Source organism: Cygnus olor, chromosome 8, assembly GCF_009769625.2.
Source record: "Cygnus olor isolate bCygOlo1 chromosome 8, bCygOlo1.pri.v2, whole genome shotgun sequence".
NCBI classification, from domain to species: domain Eukaryota; kingdom Metazoa; phylum Chordata; class Aves; order Anseriformes; family Anatidae; genus Cygnus; species Cygnus olor.
Window position 1 is genome coordinate 13,094,371 of NC_049176.1, and position 12,057 is coordinate 13,106,427.

Below are 12,057 nucleotides of genomic sequence, written 5' to 3' on the forward strand. Positions count from 1 at the left end.
CGTTGGCCATGTGGCTTCCTGAAGCAGTGGCGTCCCACTGAGTTCTACCTACTTGAACTCTTCAATTAACAACAAATTACAGCAGATAGGACTGGAGGTGATAGGAGGGAAGGGGGAAGCTGAAATAATTCATAATGCAAAGTTCCAATGAGAAAGGGTTAAATCTAGAGATTGAGAGGGATTCTTGTGTAGTCTTGTGCACCTTTCTGGTTCTTTCACAAGGAGAAAAGGGGAAGAAGCTGAGGAGTGTACTTTTTGGGGGGGCTGCAGAAGGAGGCCAGGTGAGACTGCGGCAGTGGGCTCTCTGCTGTAGCATGTGCGCTTCTGTCCCGCCCCAGGCAAGAGATGCGAGCTGTGTGACGATGCCTATTTTGGGGACCCACTTGGTGAGAACGGTGCTGTGAGGCCTTGCCGCCTGTGCCAGTGCAATGACAACATCGATCCTAACGCCGTGGGGAACTGCAACCGCCAGACGGGCGAGTGCCTCAAGTGCATCTACAACACAGCCGGCTTCTACTGCGACCGCTGCAAGGATGGTTTCTTCGGGAACCCCCTGGCCCCCAACCCTGCCGACAAGTGCCGGGGTAAGAGCCTTTTCCTCTCACATTTAAAAGCAGTTTTGTCCCTGAGAACTGCCTTTGGGTGATGCTTCCCATTCCTTTTCTTTTTGCAGCCTGTCACTGTAATCCCTATGGCACTGTGAATCAACAGACAAGCTGCAATCAAGTGACGGGGCAGTGCGAGTGCCTCTCGCACGTCACCGAGAGGGACTGCAGTGCTTGCGAGCCTGGCTTCTTCAACCTCCAGAGCGGACGTGGCTGTGAGAGGTAAGTCACCTTGGCATGGGGCAACGAGCCTGGTTTTGGAGGGTCTGTGTTTAGCAGGTGGAGGAACGTGATGTTTGTCACAAGTAACTGGTGTTCAGTGTTGATGCTGCCAAGGGTGGGGAGGAGCAGGAGTTAAGGAGCAGCTCCAAAGGCTGTACAAAAAGCTTGACTTATAAATAGCTTTATAAATAGCCTTAAATCAGAGTTTTAAATAGAAACGTGTCACGTGGCTGCGTGATCGTTGGTAGCCAGGGCTCGTGGGTTCCTTTTTTAGTGCAACCACCAAGTGACCTTGCATGGTTCAAAGGCTCGGTGCCTTGTCCCATATCTGCACTGCAAGCAAAGTCACTCCACTGGCATGGAAACTTCCAGCTGTGCTCACTAGGTCTCCTTCAGAGGTGCTTCACTCATGCCTGCTGTCTGTTGTCACCACCTAACCTGTGGCTGTGTCCTCCAGGTGTGACTGCCATGCACTGGGCTCCACCAACGGCCAGTGCGACATACGAACAGGGCAGTGCGAGTGCCAGCCTGGCGTCACTGGCCAGCGTTGTGACAGATGCGAGGCCAACCACTTTGGATTTGGCCCTGAAGGCTGCAAACGTAAGTGAGATTCCATGCAGACGGTCTCAGTTCACAGATCCAGCATTGAGGAGCAACATACCTTGTAAACATAATTGCAAAAGAGTATGGTCCAAACTTTTCTCCTCATATCCCCACCTTTCAAGAGAGGAAAAAAAAAAGTGAAGTTGGTTACAATGAAATGGGGTAAGAAATTAAAATGTTTTGTGGAAGAGGCAATGGCAAAACTGTTAATACAGTTTGACATGAAATAAAGCATGTCCAGCTACGCGGTGTGCCTTCCCATGTGTGGCAGCGCCCTGCTGGGGAGCAGGGCTCTGGCTGTGGGTTGGTGGGTCCCCTGTTGGTTTGCAGGGAATGGTCTGTAGCTGTAGGGTATTTCTGCATCCTCTCAGCTCTGACTGAGGTTTGACTTCCCTGCAGCGTGCGACTGTGACCCTGAGGGTTCGCGTTCCCTGCAGTGCCGGGAGGACGGTCGCTGCGAGTGCAAGGAAGGCTTTGTGGGGACCCGCTGTGACCAGTGCGAGGAGAACTATTTCTACAACCGGTCGTGGCCAGGCTGTCAGGAGTGTCCTGCATGTTACAGACTAGTGAAAGATAAGGTAAGGCCACGAACGTGACTGTTTGGTTTCCAGAGTCGGTGCCACGCACCATACCTACTTGCCCAGCAGCAAATATGTTGACTGCTCCTCGCTCCGTGCTGTAGCTGTGCTCCATCCCTCTCGCGCAGGTGGCAGAGCAGCGAGAGAGGCTTCAGGAGCTGGAAAATCTTATAGCGAATCTGGGTACGGGAGAAGAAACTGTAACTGACCAGGCCTTTGAGGAGAGGTTGAAGCAGGCAGAAAGAGATGTCATGGAGCTGCTCCGAGAAGCACAAAACAGTAAAGGTGAGTTGAGCCGATCAGGCATGGACTAATGAAGAATGAGCTCTTTGCTTGATGTGCACATTTCCTTAGGATGCAAAGCTTTTATTTTCAGGCCTGTACTGTGCATTAGGGTAGACAACTATTTTGGGTAGTGCTGAGGCTGTACGTGTAATCACTGAAACAACGAGGGCTGTGATTTACCCCTGGTGTTCCCTCTGGTCTTTATTTAAGCAAAGAAAAATCTGCCTTTGTCTCTGTACAATAGATAGAGGTCTTACCCTCTTCTCCATGTGCGAAGGAAGTTTACTTGCTTTGTAAAGAAGCAGAAGACTTTCCAGTACACAGATGGGTACATCTCTGTATCTGCAGCTTTCACCAGTAAGAAATGGTGAAAATGTTTATAAATTTGCTCCGATACCTTGGGATAAAGCGTTTCTTGTTGGGATGTCATCAGTGATTAGAACGAAAACTTCAAAATCCTACTGGCAAGTTTTATTATCCCACCATAAAGTGTATAATGGTCTGAAAAGTGCTGTTATGGTGGCCTGTAGGTGTTTTTCCTGTTAAACTCTGCTTCAAAGAGGTTCTTGACCATAGGATATCTGTGAGCAGGGCATTTAGTAATTTGACAGTGTTTTTTGATGAGAGGTTTTTAACGTGTTAGTTGATGTGTATTCTGGAGAAGAGCAACTTGAAGAAGACTCTTGATTTGAAACCACTTCTGAAAAATTTGCCCCCTTTGTGCGGAACTGGGAAAAGCTGGCAAAAATCTGACATCACGTGTCATTTGCTTGGAAAGATTCCTGCTGGTAGTGGGAATGATTCTTGAAACTATTCTGAGTTCTAACTGGGGTAGCTTTATGTTCCCTGTTTAGCATCCACACCTAGATAACAGTAGTCCTGAGTAGGAGATAGGAGAGTGGGCGTTGTGGTAAGGTTTAGGGGATGGATTGGGTTTTGTGGTGTTATTTTTTCTTTCTTTCCACATCTTCACTCAAGAAAAGACAAGTTAAATACAAATTCTACCCTAGCAAAAAGCCCATGTGATGTTTATTTGTGCTTTTCTACTTGATGCATTTTTTTAAAGGCATTAAATGTGCACATTCAATAGATAGGATGTGCTACAAGGTGAAGACACAATGTATTTGTAAAAAATCATAATTTTGGAGGCGTGTGGGCTTCTTGTGCTTTATTTCTTAACAGTGCTCTCACGTTTCCAAAAATAATTCCTTCTGGTCCTGAGGCATGTATCTGTGCTTTATGGCTCCATTATTATGACATTGTTATGAGGAGTTACCTGGTGGTCAAGAATTTGGGTATTTTGCATGGTCATAGGTTCTACAGATAGAAGAACCAAGGCTGGGTTGTTTGTCCTCCCCAGTCCAGAGGGATGCTGAAAGCTGGGAAGAGCTGGGGTGGATTTGCTGTTCTGCAGATCTTCCAGCTGCTCTGTCTGGAGGCTGCATCTGTCTCAGGGGGGAGCCACCATTGCCCAAAGAGGACAGTGTACTGCCCTTGTAGTGGTTAAGATAAAAAAGAATTAGCAAAGCAGGTGTTTCATACCTTATGAAGAGCAGCTCTGTTGTCTTTTTTTAATCAATGATAGAGGTGAAAGATGATTCTGAACACAAATCTCCTGTTAGAGCCGGTTCAGACACCCAGCAGACTGTCTCACTAGTAGCTAATGACTCTTATGCACATTCTGATGATGGCTTTGATCTCAAGCTAACTGATTCATGAAACAGCTTTGCTAAGTCCCCTTTCAATAGGGGATTAATCTGCCAACATGTTGCCTGCAAAGGTAAGCTGCTGCTCCAGCTTCTCTTCCTGCTGTAATTAATTTTGCTTCCTCTTTTGTATCGTGTCTTTCAGACGTAGATCAGGGCCTGATGGATCGTCTCAAAGACATCAACAGCACACTAGTGAGTCAGCTCAACAGGCTGAGGAACATCCAGAACACCGTGCAGGAGACGGAGAATTTGGCAGAGAAAGCCCGGAAACGGGTGGAAGCCACAGAAGACCTGATCACGACAGCTTCTGATATGCTTGAGAAGGCAAAGATGGCAGCTGACAATGTGGTGAGTGTGCAGTGGAGATCCAGTGGGGCAAGGAGAGGACAGGGCCTTTACTTGCTGTGCTGTCTGGGTGTGTTTCTCTGCTCTTTCTCTCTCTTGTAGCAAACTTGCTATGGAAGCATCTTCTCCTTTACTCAGTAATGTGGAAAACGAAGGAAAATCTCAATTATCTGTCATAAATCGCATTTTAGCCCCCTGCTCAAAGAAAAATATTAAAATAAATAAATAAGTACCAAAACGTTTGTTTTTAAGGGATAGCTGCTAGTAGAAACTGCATGAACTTAAGAAGAAATACAGAGGCCAGAAGTAGGTTAGACACATCTCAAAGCATTTAGATCATGACAATAAATGTTTAAAGCATTGATGAATAAAAGATGGTAGTAGAGCTTCAAGGTATTTTTTCTTTCTTTTTTTCCAGTCCATTACACCTCCGGAGTCGAGTGGCGACCCTAACAACATGACTCTGTTGGCAGAAGAGGCCCGTAAGCTGGCTGAAAGGTAGCCTGTGATGTTGCACGCTCCTCCCAGCGCACATCAGTGCCCTACAGCCACCTAGAAGAGGGGGGGAAATGAGGCTTGGTCTGGGTGCATGCCTGTGTGTCTGGGCAGACGCCGGGTCTGTGCACTAGGGACGCGTGTGACTGTAGTGGTGCTTATAGACTGGTCTTGTGGGTGCTGCTGGAGTAACGCCTGTGGTTGCAGAGGTGTTCTCAAACAGCATCTTCCATTGCAAATGTTGCAGCTGTGCAAATCTGGGTGAAGGAAGGAAAAATAGGAGAAAATAAAAACTTGGAGTTGAGGATAGAAACTGCTGCTTGACAATTCCAATGGCATTATTTTTCTTCTGTAATCTTGTCCAGACACAAGCAAGAAGCGGATGAGATTGTTCGCGTAGCCAAGGCAGCGAATGATACTTCCACAGAAGCGTATCAGCTGCTGCTGAAGACCTTGGCTGGGGAAAACCAAACTGCAAATGATATCGATGAGCTTAACCAGAAGTGAGTCAGCAACAGAAAATTGTTTTTATTTCCTGGCTTTAGAGCAGTACTTAAGTTTAAGATGCCTTTTTAGCATTTCATGCTTTAGATTTTACGACAGTTGTCTTTGTTTTAGCCTCTCTACTCTTTCAGTAAGTTTGATTCTACTAAAAAAATTATAGAGTAACTGGATCTGTGGTTTGTTCTTTTTTGTTGTTTTTTGTTTTTTAATTAGATATAATCAAGCAAGGAACATTTCTCGGGACCTAGAGAAACAGGCCAACAAGGTGCTTACAGAGGCAGAGGAAGCTGGAAATAAGGCCCTTCAGATCTATGCTAATCTCACCAATCTGCCCACCGTGGATTCCACAGGGCTAGAGGTACATGAATGAAGCATCATATGTAGCCTTTTGTAAAGACAAGTGTGGATGATCATAAAGGCAGCATGCTAGGTTGCAGGCATATGTTGTATGTGCTCTGCTAATGTTACTCTGCTTTAGATCTGTCTGGGGAATTTTCATCTACCAAGGTATCACCGAGACGTCTATATTGCTCTTTATGCAAGAGATTAACAAGCAGGAAACTGCAAACATAGACCCCTCCCGCAGTCTCTGAAGGACAAAAAAAGAGTGAAATGTTGTTTGTCAAACATCATGGCTTGAATCAAAAAGTGCAAAGAATCTGGTCCCTGCCGAAGTCTGCAGAGCTACTCCCTTTCCTTCACTCACTGTAGTAGTGCAGACTTCCTTATGCACAAAAGTGTTTGCATCCCCTGTCCTGCACTGCACAGACCATTGTATTTGGAACTTTGAAGGTGCAAAGTTACAGCTATAACCTGTCATCACTTCTGCCTGTTTTAACATTAGAAATTATACTGTGTTTTGTCACCTGTTCAGAATTTCTTTAATGTTCAGAGAATCTGCATTTGTTTCTGATTTCTGCATGCAGAATGAAGCAAATAAGATCAAGAAGGAAGCAGAGGAGTTAGATCAGCTAATAGCAAGGAAGCTGAAAGACTACGAAGACTTGAGGGAAGACATGAAAGGAAAGGAGCTGGAAGTAAAGAACCTTTTGGAGAAAGGGAAGACGGAGCAGCAGGTCAGTTCTGTTTTGTGCAGGCTTTTGTTCCCTGGGAGGAGGAAGAAGAAAAAAAAGAAAACAAGTAACTGCCCAGATGTGAAAGACTTGGCCTTATTCAGTCATATCTAAGCAGTGTTTGTTACTTACACAAATATTGAAGAATGGTCCTGTGAAGGAAATGCTAAAGCCACTTCGTTGTGGCTATATTGGAGAGTTGGTATATTTGCCAGGTGTGTATTCAGGATGGTGTTCCAAAGTACCAGAATTTACTATGATTTCAGAGGAAGTATTGCCACTCACTTAGGGGATGACTGCAGTTCCGTATTGCAGTGGTGTTTCATGCTAAATGATGCTTTCTGAGAGGCCTAGATGGTCATCCATCAAACGGTAAGAGTATGTTGACAGATGTCTTGTCTCCTTAGACTGCAGACCAGCTCCTGGCTCGAGCGGATGCAGCAAAAGCCCTGGCTGAGGAAGCTGCTCGGAAAGGCAACGGCACGCTGCAGGAGGCTAATACCATTCTCAGCAACCTGAAAGGTAAAGAGAAAACACTTGCAGGGAATCCTGTAATTCTTCTCAGAGAGGTAACTCTGCAGTATAGCAATCTCAGTTAAATGGGTCATGCTGTTGCTGGTACCCAAGTGTTGGATAGATTCTTCCGGCTTTTTTAAACGAAAATGGAAATCTTTCCAGTGACTAGAAATCTCCTTTTTGTCCAGCTTACTTATTTAGCCTGAGATGATGTGTAACAGGGTGAGCTGCAAGCGTATGCACCCCCATGCCCCAGTTTGCTGTTCTTCCCTCTAATTTCCAGGAGGCAAAGCCAGGGTAGTTTGGTCAGAGAAGCATCCGAAAGCTCTTCTGGAGCAGACGATGAGAATCTGTTTTGCCCTTTCTTAGATTTTGATAAGCGGGTGAACGATAACAAGACAGCAGCTGAGGAGGCACTGAAGAAGATTCCTGCCATCACCCGGACCATTGCTGAAGCCAACAATAAGACACGCCAGGCAGAGATGGCGCTTGGCAATGCTGCTGCTGATGCCCACGAAGCCAAGACTAAAGCAGATGATGCTGAGAAGATCGCCAATTCTGTTCAGAAGGTGAGTCCCTTGCAGTTCTGGAGCCAACCCTCCTAAGGTATTGGCGTGTATTTGCATAAACTCTGTTCCAGAACGTTCCACGCCTTCACTGCCTGTTTCCATCCTCTTCCCATGTTGGCTGTAGAGTGCTGCTGCTACCAGAGCCGAAGCTGACAAGACTTTCTCTGATGTGACGGGGCTGGCCAAAGAAGTGGATGACATGATGAAGCAACTCCAGGAAGCAGAAAAAGAGCTGAAGCGGAAGCAAGATGATGCTGATCAGGACATGATGATGGCAGGCATGGTAAGTGACGCTGGCAGCAGAGGCAAGAAGATGCATTCTCCCTGCTGTCCTGCCAGTGCAAGCCTTCTCCCGCTCCCCTGCTGCACAGTCAGCACTGGGTGCAGTTAGTATTCTCTATCTTCCAAATTTTAAGTGGAATTGCATGCATGAGACTAGTGAAGGAGCTCCTATAGTAATCTTGTCATAGGTTCATTACTGGACTTTGAGAGCCAGTTTCGTTAACATAGTACTTTTATTTTAACAGAAACCTGACTCTGTTCTGACTTTTCATGCGTAACTCTTCTTAGTTACCAGGGATCCACATCCTTTCTTGTAGAAAACGGAGTATTTGAAGGTTGTCTTTGCCAGCACTGTGACAGATATCTCAGCACATAGATCATTATGGAGAGAGGAAACAGGGATGCGTGCAACTGCTTGGGCAAATGCATGAAAAGGAGAGGCAGCGGTTTCATAAACTCTACAGAGTTTATTGTGCTCTTGTTTTTTTTTCACCCTGCAGGCCTCACAGGCAGCCCAGGAGGCAGAAGACAATGCAAGAAAAGCAAAGAACTCTGTGAACAACTTGCTTACTGTCATTAATGATCTTTTAGATCAACTAGGTAAGGCTCTCCTTATGTGTGCTATATTCCTTTGAGTGTTTTCCTGTCTCCTGCTTGGGAAGTGCTGGCAGCCAGTGTTGTGTGGTGCTGTGCCATGAATCAAATAGGTCTTCTTTTTTATTTTTTTTTTAATTTTTTTTTTATTTAGAAATTGGGTTTGTGCGCTTTTGGCAAGTGTTTTTTTTCTCTGGGGTAGCCTCACAGCTCATTGTGCAGTGTTCAGTACTGCTTTCCTGCAAGCTGAGGACTATTGTTGAGGCACTGGAGTGTGTAGCCAATTCACGTGGTCCTATTTTAATGCAAAGATGGATGGTCTGATGGAGATCTTGGTTCACTCGTCCAGAGCAGGGGCTCTGCTGTGTGTAAGCACCTGAAAGCAGTGCTTCAAAAGCTTTTTAATGGTCTATTTCCTTCTGGCTTTTCAGGGCAACTGGAGACGGTGGACTTGAACAAACTGAACGAGATTGAGGGTACCCTGAATAGTGCCAAAGACCAGATGAGAAGTAGCGACCTGGACCAGAAAGTGTCTTTGCTTGAGAGAGAGGCCAGGAAGCAAGATGATGCAATACAGGCCTACAACAGGGACATTGAGGAAATCCTGAAAGACATTAGCAACCTGGAAGACATCAAGAAGACCTTGCCATCTGGCTGTTTTAACACCCCGTCCATTGAGAAACCCTAAGGGAGCGCTGGGGGTGGAGGGTATTCCCCGGGTGACTGGTGGAGCAATGGTTTGGCTATGGAGTGCCTTAACACACGTTACCTTCTTCAAATCCCCAACTCTTCGCAGCTCGCAGCCACTGTTCTCTTTTCAAATCAGGATAAGTTGAAAAGTGTTTTTTTTTTTTTTTTTTAAGAGAGGCAAATTAAATATCCGTCTTTGGGCATCAAAGGGTTTTTTATATAAATTGTCTTCCTGAGCACTCCACCTTCGCCCCTTTCTCAGACACAGTTTCCCTTTAATTAGCGCAAGGATGAGAGATGCTCTGGTCTCTTTATTCTGTGGTTCAGAAATAACCATGTGAGCTGTATACAGCAAGGCAAAACTAACTCTACTTTCTCTCCTTTCTTCTCCCCTTGACTGTAAAATCCTTGGTCCCGGAGCTCTGTCCCTATGAAGGAAGGGGGTTGGCTACCAAAGTATTACTGTAATGGCCAGTATAGCTGCACTCACTCAGATCCCTGTTCCCAACTTCTAACCCTGTGAATTTTTTATTTTGTTTTGTTACATTGACTAGTGGCCAATCAAAAACATTGGTAGCCTTTTACGAAATATCCTAAGCCTCTTTCTGAAATGCTTTCTGTGATGATGCATCGCTCTGAGAATAATGCAGCCTCTGAGAGGAGCTTTTTGGGAAGATGGGATGCTAGGGGAGTGATAGGTCTTGCCCGCACTGCTGCTGGCCTGTGGAGCAGAAGTTTTGTGTGCAGTCTGCAAGCAGCTGCTGGTTGGGTAGTCCAGGCTGGGGAGTCTGGAAGTGATGAGCTGAGTTCCCATCTGGAGGTGTTGCCCTCAGATCGCCAGAGGATCTTTGTTTTAGGCTACAGGTGTCTGATTGACGGATTCATTTGTTCAAGCAGCAGAAATCTTTGCTGAAGAGGAGAGCTGCCATCCAGAGAGCTCTGACAGCTGGTCTGAACTTCAACCTGAATGTCTATGGGTAGGGAAGGAAGAGGGCTTGAAGATGCAAATGAGAAGGTCTTTCTCCCCATCGTCTTCCTGAAGGAGGCTAGTAGTATTTTTACACTTTTTCATATTGCTCTCACCTTCCCCCCCCCCCCCCCCAACCTGGCTGAAAGAGCAGTTTTCAGGTTCCTCCCCAGGCAGTGCTTCCCACTGCCAGCTGCTTGCCGGTGCTGGGAGGCAGCAGTGGGAGCCCTTCGCTCCTCCCTCAGCCCTCCTCTAATACGAGAGCACCCTCTGCAGCTTCCTCCGTGGCTCCAGCCCAGCATCCCCTCTCTCTTCCTTGAGATCCAGCATGTATCTATCCTTAAACACTATGCAACTTTGTACGTTTGCGTAGCGGGGAAGAAATTATTATCTGACACACACTGGTGCTATTAATTATTTCAAATTTATATTTTTTGTGTGAATGTGATATTTTTTTTCCGTTTTTATCATGATTATAGTGTGAGGAAGTCTCTCGTGTGCATGTGTATGCGTGTGTAAATATACTCAGCCATATTTCCAGAGTGGCACAGCCTGGCCTCCTCTACATGCTTTCCCCTGTAACCATCACGGCATGTGCACCACGTATCACTTCTGTCCATATAATCCCCTTGGAGCCCGGTGTTTCCTGTAGCAGGGCTCCTACCCTCTTCCCCCAATGCATGTTCTCAGCAACCGCATGGTGTGGGGCCAGCAGTGACCCACGCCTGCTGCTGCAGCCGGGGGACGGGCGCTTTTTGCCCCCCAGGTTCTGGCCGCGACGCGCTGGGAGCGGCCGCGGTTTCGCAGCTGGACTGTGAGGAGCTGGAGCGCTGTCGAGACCCGGTGTTGAGGTGGTCAGAGCTGGATTTGGGGTTCAGACCTCTATGCAAGGAGTGAGGACTTAGCTGGAGGCTGAGCGCATCCTCAAACTGCTGCGGGGTGGGGGGATGTTTCTAGCAAACCCTGCATCTCTTGTACCCATCTTCCAATTTTTCTTGCAATTTACCAAAAATTGCCTTGGGGTTTTCCCCCACCTGTGAACATACCTAGTCCCATCCCTGGAGGAGAGTTTCCCTATGCTTGCCCACGCTCGTGGGACCTTCACATCAGTGTTTTCTGGCTGGCTGCTCTGGTCAGATGGCTGTCTAACCACGTCACCTCTCTGCCAAGGCTGTGAGAAGAGCAGATGTGAAGATGCGCGCATGCCCTGGCTGACCTCAGGCCTAAGGTTTCCTGCTTTCTCTTCTATTTTTTTTTGTTGTTGTTAAGCTGTTTTTAACAGAATTTTATTTTTAAATAAAAAAAAAATCTTTATAAGCGATCTCTTAATCACTACTGCATTACAACCATTACTCATTGTATAAGTCCAGTTATTTCTTTGCGTAATGTGATGTTGAGACGGCTGCTGGTGGAGTGCTGGATGTCGCGGGCAGCGCGTGGCGGTCCCTTCATCACTTGATTCCTGACTGTGGCCCCCTCAGTATGTGCCTTCACTTCAGCTTTTTTGCCTTAATCTGTGGTCTCGCTGTCTGGGGCGGTGAACAAAATGCAACACTTGCAGTTTTTATGTATAAAACAGTATTTCTTATTTATAATAAAGTCTGAATATTTGTAACCCCCTATACATTGGGATTCCTTTGAGTTTTGCTTTTTTGGTGCTGGTCGATGTGGGTCTGTCTCCGTTACGGGGTTCTTCTCTTGCTCAGTGAACTGGAAGAGCTGGGTGAGGGGCAGGGAAGGGAGGAGAAAAGCAATTTGCAAATTCCTGCAGCAGGCTGCAAACGGGCACACTGAACACAGGTTTCTCCCGGTGTCTAGAGCTCAATTGCACTGACTGCAATGAATTTTACGCTGCTGTTTTTCCAGTCCTTTGGAAATAAGAGTGTGTGCCATCCGTGCAACGCTGTTGGAGCTGAGCTCTCCTTGAAGGAACAGGAGGGTTGGAGGGGTGGCTCTCTGCATTTTAGGGGTACAATCTTTTCTGCTTACAGCTGGCTTGCTGAAAAGCAAGGGGCTGCTG

At 46.5% G+C, this 12,057-nt stretch overlaps 1 protein-coding gene across 1 annotated transcript in view; it reads left to right on the top strand.

The window, feature by feature from the left end:
- Positions 1-11,659, top strand: part of LAMC1 (laminin subunit gamma 1) — a 63,584-nt gene extending 51,925 nt beyond the window's left edge. Inside the window, exons 14-28 of the mRNA XM_040565093.1 lie at positions 339-584; positions 674-827; positions 1,285-1,427; positions 1,830-2,008; positions 2,137-2,293; positions 4,145-4,350; positions 4,766-4,845; positions 5,208-5,345; positions 5,560-5,704; positions 6,273-6,422; positions 6,827-6,941; positions 7,305-7,504; positions 7,629-7,787; positions 8,287-8,386; positions 8,812-11,659. Of these exons, the coding sequence (XP_040421027.1) occupies positions 339-584; positions 674-827; positions 1,285-1,427; positions 1,830-2,008; positions 2,137-2,293; positions 4,145-4,350; positions 4,766-4,845; positions 5,208-5,345; positions 5,560-5,704; positions 6,273-6,422; positions 6,827-6,941; positions 7,305-7,504; positions 7,629-7,787; positions 8,287-8,386; positions 8,812-9,068 (2,429 nt within the window). The 3' untranslated portion in view covers positions 9,069-11,659. The remainder of the gene's footprint in view (positions 1-338; positions 585-673; positions 828-1,284; positions 1,428-1,829; positions 2,009-2,136; positions 2,294-4,144; positions 4,351-4,765; positions 4,846-5,207; positions 5,346-5,559; positions 5,705-6,272; positions 6,423-6,826; positions 6,942-7,304; positions 7,505-7,628; positions 7,788-8,286; positions 8,387-8,811) is intronic.
- The last annotated feature ends 398 nt before the right edge of the window (positions 11,660-12,057 follow it).